We start from the raw sequence: 7,127 nt of genomic DNA, 5'->3' as shown, positions 1-7,127 counted from the left end.
ACTGAGAGTATCCACCCATTCAAAGAGCTAGAAGTGTTCTGAATTCAAGAGGAAAATTGATTTGATTGAAAATGGAATTATCCCTTGAAAGATAAAACCAAAATGCTTTCCCATGATGAACTAGAAACAAGAAAATTCAGATGCATTTTGCTTTAGCTGGACTGTGAAATCAAAGGTGGTTTTAGTCTCAGTGAAAATATATGTTTCAAATTACCTTTTTTTTCTTTCCCTTTTTTTACAAGAGAACTAGAAAGATGAGGAATGAGCAAGAACAAGAAATCAGTGATTACTAAAGCATAACAGAGAGGTAGTAATTTTGAAGTGCCTCATGCTTCTTCAGTACAAGTTGTATCAAAACACCACGTGGGACTTTCAGCCTGATTTCCTAAGGAAATAAAATGTCTCTTATTTAAGTGGCCCTTTGGTTTGCCTTCTCTTTTCTCTTTCCATTACACTTTGAAACTGTTAGTCAATTTCATAAAAATTTGGGGGGAAAGTATTTAAAAAGACTTCATTAAAAAAAGGAAGAGGAGCAAGAGTCTGTTAACTTGCTACTTACGGAGGGGTTGTGAGACAGTGACCCACCTGCAGACAAAGTTATCAGTCATTTGAAATTTCCTTTCTGGAAAACTGCTGGGCATATTATGTTTTCTTGATGTGTAGTGTCAAGCATAAAATAAGTTTTGTAGCTGCCTAGTTAGTTTTTCAGACATGCTGTTAAATGGAGTGTAATCTCACGAGGACTAATGGGTACTTTTCTGTGTAAGATTGGAATTATTGGTGGAACTGGCCTGGATGATCCGGATATCTTAGAAGGAAGAACAGAAAAATATGTTGATACTCCTTATGGCAAGGTCTGTATAACCTTTTTTATTATTATTACTGAGACTTTTTGCTGATTGTAAAGATATTTGTGTACTTTAAGAATTTTCAGACTGTTAAGTGAATGCATAAAGGAAGTAGTGTCACAAAGCTATTTCCTTTTAGTTGCTATGTATTGAGGGATTTTTAGTCTGCAAAATGTGTTATGGTATGATGTGCAAAGGAAATTATATCTCTTCTTATTTGTAGATTGGATGAATTTAAAAACTCAGTCTTAAATTTGCAGTCAAGAGGGATAAACCTTCTTTTTCAAATTTGTGTTGTTATGTGACCTGTAGTATATGTCAGATGGTTCCAGAAACCATTCTGAATTGTGGAAAACTGTCGTTTGAGGTACATAGGCCACCGTTTCCCTGTAACCACTGAATTATGCATTACATACCAGTGCTCTCCTTACAGTCGTACTTATAACCACATTATTTGAAACTGATTTGAAATGTAGCTCTGAAACTGTGTTTGTGGCACAGGTATTCTTGATCAACTCTCCTTAACATCAGCCCTTTTCCTCACCTTCCTAAACTGGATCACAAGTTAAATGAAGGCTTGGGGCACTTATGAGAGAACTTTTCAATGCCAGGTTTTCTTTAGATTTTTATTTTGCTTGTTCATTTAATTTTCTGTTTCAGCTTGCTTCTGAGGTGAGACCAAAGAAAAAATTAATTCTGTAAGCACCACATGAAGAAGAGTTTCTGCATATTTATGGTGCAGATAATGTGGATTTATTTCAGTCATTTGCTACTGTCATAATTTAGGGTTAACTGCCCAGGGTTCTTTGCTTCCTTTTCTGTTTTGCAACACTGAGTAATATATATCTGACTTGGATTTTGTGGAAGAGGGAAGTAGTTAAATATGTATATGAAATATTAGTGTTTGAGAACTATTTATTTGGCCTTTTATTAAATCCTGCTTTAAAAATACTGTGTTAGAGCTTTAAATTCTGATTGTTCTGTTGGAAGTTTTTGTTATTTTATCAGCATTTCAAAGCTCCTGACTACTGTTGAGATCCCAGCAGAGGGGTACAGCACTGGAAAGAACTTGTGGGAGAAGAGTGGAACAGAAGCATACACTAGCTCTGTTACATGGTTAACACATAGTTTAAAATTTCTGTATCTTTCACTTTCTTGCAACTTTATGCATGCTGATTTATCCTTATTTCTTTTCTTTTAATGACCTATGATGCCGTATCTGCAAATAATTTTCTTAAACTGTCAGTTCATCATTTAGCAGCACGTGCTTTGTTCCAGATTTTCCTTATTCTCTGCCATGTGCCATCATGTGCAAGAAAAGGCAGTCACCTGGAAGATGTTCTGAACGCATTCTGCAGAAATCTTTGTAAGGATGACAACCAGTTCTGCTACATGGCCACCCTGGAGCCTTTTTAAGTGACTAGGATGGCAGCAGATGGGAAAGGAAACACTCACTGCTGCAACTAGATTTTGAAGGCTGTTGAATTCAAAGCCACTGCATTCTTGCTGCATCAGCGGTGTATGCCAGGATTCATTGCAGTTCTGTGGTGGGGATGAGTGTCAAACACCAGTTAAATTGCACCTTTCTATCCCAAATATTTTGGAAATTTACATAAACTTGAATCTACCACTTGTAAAGCAAAGGGTCCAGTCTTCAATTTACTGATCCTTACTTGTCATTTTGATAGGAGGTGAGAATTTTGGCTGAAGTCCTCTTTAGTTCTTGAGAGTGCTTTTGTATCCTGCCGTGAGCTAAGTTGCATGCTTATTACTTCACACAGGAAATGTCTGCTCTCTAAACCAGACAAACACAGAAAACAAACCCCAAATGCAAATTATTGTGGACCTTTATTGTTATGGAATGTTGCAGCATGAAAATGCCTTGGCAACTAGGCAGCAAATCTTTCTCCCTGTGCGAAATTTTGCTCTCAAAGCCATGTCTGGTTTACGTATGTAAAGTAAGGTAAACATTTAATATTTAAATGGCAATAGGTTAATATTAAATTGAGAGTTTTAAAATAATTCTGAATACAGTACATTTCTAAAAAGAAATTTTTCTGGAATACTCCCATTTTTTAAAAAGGGAAGAGTGGTAAATATGTGTCAGGCAGAATTTAAAACTGGGTGATTGAGTAAATAATGGTGTTTTGAAGAGATTTCACATTAAAAATTATGAGCTGTGCAATAGGAAGTAGGGAGTGGTATTTATATTAGAAATTAACATCCTTAAAATGCAGCTGCTTTATTCTAAATCTCTGCAAATTTTCAAATGTGTAATAGAATTAGCAGCTGTAAAACTAAATGCTAATTGGAATCTTGCAGCTAGCATTGAAATACCATTATACCAAGTTGCAGGCAGCGGAACATCTCTAAGTACAAATGTGTGAATCCTTCCAGAAACTTGAGATTAGTGAATAAATCATAATTTTGTTAATAGCTTTAAATCCCAGGGCATGGAAGGAGAGATTGACACAGCGTAACATCCAGCTTATGCACAGTTTCTCCTACACCACAGTTAAAAGAGTGAAGTACACGTATTTCTGAACTGGGCAGGAGAAGCAGCACATCCAGCTGCACTGCTGTTCACCACAAATGCAGTTTAGCATCTAACTAAACTGAAGCCTTACATTTTTTTTAACAAAAATGGAAGCTGGAAGTGTTGTGCGTTTCAGATCCCCGATGCATATAGCCCAGGAGCAGAACAGAGCCCAGGGAGGATTTAATGTGTTGTAGTGGCAGTCGATGATTTGGGAGCTGCCCATTGTGGGCAGTATGACCACTTCCAAGGCAGGGCATGTGTCCCAGCTGGGCAGCTGAGAACAAAACGCCCTAGCTTCCTGGCTGGTTAGTTAGTCAAGAGGAATGCATGTTCTTATTGTGTAACTGTCTCCTGGACCCTGGGCTGACCCAGTACAACTGGCACTAGTGTGCCGGAAGTTCTCTGTCATAATCACAGTTCACTTCCCAAAAGTGGGGCTTACAGCTGCAAGAAAGAGGGATTTTATCAGGAAGCTAGTGGGAAGTGAAGGGTGGGTTGGAGGAGTTTAGAATTCCTCCTCACACCCCTAGTGTGAGCTAGGGGGACCATGGTAGAAAGGGGACAGAGAAGGGAATGGGGAAGTCCCCTTATGGCAAGGGACTGATTAAATGTGATTTCTGTTGGGAGAGGGATTTTAGTATGGAATGACACCTTTTTAGCAAAGAAGCAACCAAAGTTTGCAGAAGAGGGTGAGACGTGCTAACAAATTTAATGACAACATATACATGCTTCTTTTTTCATGTTTGTATAGCACTGTTTGATGTACTGTCTGAAAGTACTTGAGAGTATTACCGTTTCAAACCCTGAAGGAGGAGTTGCATTGTGATAATTCTTCTGATGTCAAGTTTGACCTTCCCGTTCCAGTCTGTTTTATTAATCTGCCATATCAAATTACTTCAGCTGAGCTGAAGAAAATGTGAGACTACAGTGGTAACCAGTATTTTCCTTCCTGCTTATTTTTAAGTAGCAGTTATGCTTTCTGATGTGATTGTCAGGCTTTAATTCATTATTATTTGTTTGTTTTGCAGCCATCAGATGCCTTGATATTGGGAAAGATAAAAAATGTGGACTGTGTGCTGTTGGCAAGGTAAATGAGCATTTTTAGGCATTTTACATTCTGTATCTTAAAGTTTTCTGAAAACGTTTTTTTCCTTTTACATTAGGTAAACTGAATTTTTACACTAACTTTATCTTGCTCTGTGTGGTTGCTAGCAAAGTCTAGCAGAAGTCTGAGGTTTTTCCTGGACAAATTTGATGCGCAGGGACTGAGAGTATTAAAAATACTATCTAGGTTAGGAAAGAGAAATGCAGTGGGGGGTGCTGCCCCAGTAAGAATGGCAACCTGCAAGATTGCCTACTCTAGTGGTAGGTAGGTGGTGCCTGATAACCTCAGTAATCTGTCTGCTCCTTCTCTTTGCAAATTTCCTTTGTGAAACTGGGAAATAGCCTGTTTGCAGATGAACTGTGTCTCTGATACCGCTGTAGACTCTTCCAAATCATTCCCTTTGATTACTGCCTAATACCTTTATGGCTAAGCAGGCTGCATCCCATGTAGTTCTCACTCCCTGTGTCATTTTATTCAGACATCTCTTGCCATACTCAGAAGAGACTCTGGAAGCAAGATCTGCAGATGAGTGCATGGAAATTTCATACTAATGTAACCATGGATACCTAGGACCAGTGTACTAGTAGATTAAATATAAGAATACTAACACAATTCTCAACATCTGGACAGCATGGGCAGAGCCCAGCACTGATAAGAGGGTCTACTAAGAGTCCCAGACAGTTCAAGGCAATGAAGTGAGTCCAGAATCCATCCAGGGAGTCAAGGCAGGAACAGTAAGAGATGGGGCCAGAGACAGGGTTGGATAGAGGGCCACCGCATGTGTCCAAGGTCCATCTAGAAAACAGATCTAGAGAGAAACTGCGGCACAGGTCTGAAGGCTGTCCAGGAGACAGGTCTGTGGAGAGGCACACCTGTAACATAGCTCAGGCCAGAAGTGAAGGCTGGGGCCTGACCTTGCAGATGGGAGCACATAGGCTTATGGGCACTGGATGTTTGGATGAAGGCCCAGGGTGAGGCTGCCAGGGCAATTACAACCCCATGGTGCACCCAGGGCTCAAATTCTCTTCACGTGCCAGTATTTTTCTGTTAAGCTGCAGTCCGTTACCATGTCTGCAACTACACATCTGTCTGGTTTTACTTTTCTTATCTTGCATGGACTTTGCTCGTGTATTTTATTACACCTGAACATTTTTCTCATTTTCTCAAATGAAACCCAAGCCAAGATCTCATAACAGTGCCGTATCAAAGCAGGCCTTGGGCTACAGATGGCTGAACAACTCGGCTATGGTTGACATCCTTACTGGGATTTGTGACCATTCACGTACTACCCTCATGAGTTTACTTTTGGGGCTAGGGTACCTGCAATTTCACTTTGTGTTTTGGGAAAACTAACAGAGTTGCTCGTGAATGCCAGATTTTTTAAAAAACCATGTATATTCTAGGATAGGATTATGACAACATTGCAACATTTAATGACAGTTTTACATGCCTAGTAGCTTATCAGAGATGCTAATGACAACAGGGGAATCCTGCCTGACTGTGCTTGGTCATGTTGTGTGCAACTCCCAGTTGATCAAGTTCTTAGGACCTTTTGGTCTCTGTGAAAGAACCATCTGGGAAATTCTGTTCCTTCTTTCCTCCTACATCGCTGAAAATAATGTGTTTAATCATCATGTGAGTGATGTACCTCTGCAGCAGTAACAGAGATAACACGAAAGCTTGTGCTTATAAGACACCTTACCCTGGTGAAAGAATATACTGCAGCAGTGCAAAGTCATTCTTCTAATTTATGAAAGCTGTCAGATCATTTTAAGAGTAAAGAGAAAAATGTGATTATTCTATTTTTTCTTGTCAAAGGTGGTAGACTAAAACAGTGTGTTCTTTCTGGTTTTAATTCACTGTGAAAATTTGTAGAGGTGGATATAAATCTCACATGTTTGTTTTAGTGTATGGAAGATTCAGTTTGGTACACCTGGGTTTCCAGAATCCGTGGAACTGACTTCGAAAATTCAGGGAAAAATGGTTTTTGTACTCTTGAAGCTGCTAAAGTGTATGTGGGTTGTACTTTCAGGATTCTTTTCATTACTGTCTAGAACTTTAAAATCTTGCATTTAAAACAAAACTACACCTCTGCTTCTTAAATTCAATACTGAGAGAACCTTAATACAGCTAGGAAGACAAGCTACACTGGAAGTAGCTGAAATGAGCATTTCCATTTCCAGTGTTGTTAGGGAAATTACATTTCCTGGAATTCTCTTCATCTGGGAGGAGGAAGGCAATTTCAGTCTGATTTGTTTTACTCTCTTGCCACATGTATCTTTGCAGACATGGAAGGCATCATACAATTATGCCATCGAATGTCAATTACTGTGCCAATATCTGGGCTTTAAAACAAGAAAATTGCTCACATGTGTTAGTGACTACTGCTTGTGGTTCATTACGGGAGGTAATACAGCCTGGTGATCTTGTCATAATTGACCAGTTCATTGACAGGTGAGTAACATTTGTTTTTACTCATGTTCATAGTTTCACGGGAGAAAAAAGGGGACAAGTGGGGTTAAACCATACAATAACACGTTAATGTTAAATTAAGTTTTTGTGGAATGAGGTGATAGCCTCAGTTCTTATGGCGAAAATTGAGATTCATACAAGAAGATGTGAGAGGAAGCAGGAA

At 39.1% G+C, this 7,127-nt stretch overlaps 1 protein-coding gene across 1 annotated transcript in view; it reads left to right on the top strand.

The window, feature by feature from the left end:
• The first annotated feature begins 746 nt into the window (after window positions 1–746).
• MTAP (methylthioadenosine phosphorylase) overlaps window positions 747–7,127 on the top strand; it is a 23,496-nt gene continuing 17,115 nt past the window's right edge. The window contains exons 1-3 of the mRNA XM_010140223.1: window positions 747–854; window positions 4,416–4,474; window positions 6,779–6,946. Coding sequence (XP_010138525.1) covers window positions 747–854; window positions 4,416–4,474; window positions 6,779–6,946 — 335 coding nt within the window. The remainder of the gene's footprint in view (window positions 855–4,415; window positions 4,475–6,778; window positions 6,947–7,127) is intronic.

This window comes from Buceros rhinoceros, unplaced genomic scaffold, assembly GCF_000710305.1.
Source record: "Buceros rhinoceros silvestris isolate BGI_N320 unplaced genomic scaffold, ASM71030v1 scaffold15617, whole genome shotgun sequence".
NCBI lineage: Eukaryota > Metazoa > Chordata > Aves > Bucerotiformes > Bucerotidae > Buceros > Buceros rhinoceros.
Note: the sequence above shows the minus strand (reverse complement) of the source record. Positions and strands in the feature narration are given on the sequence as shown.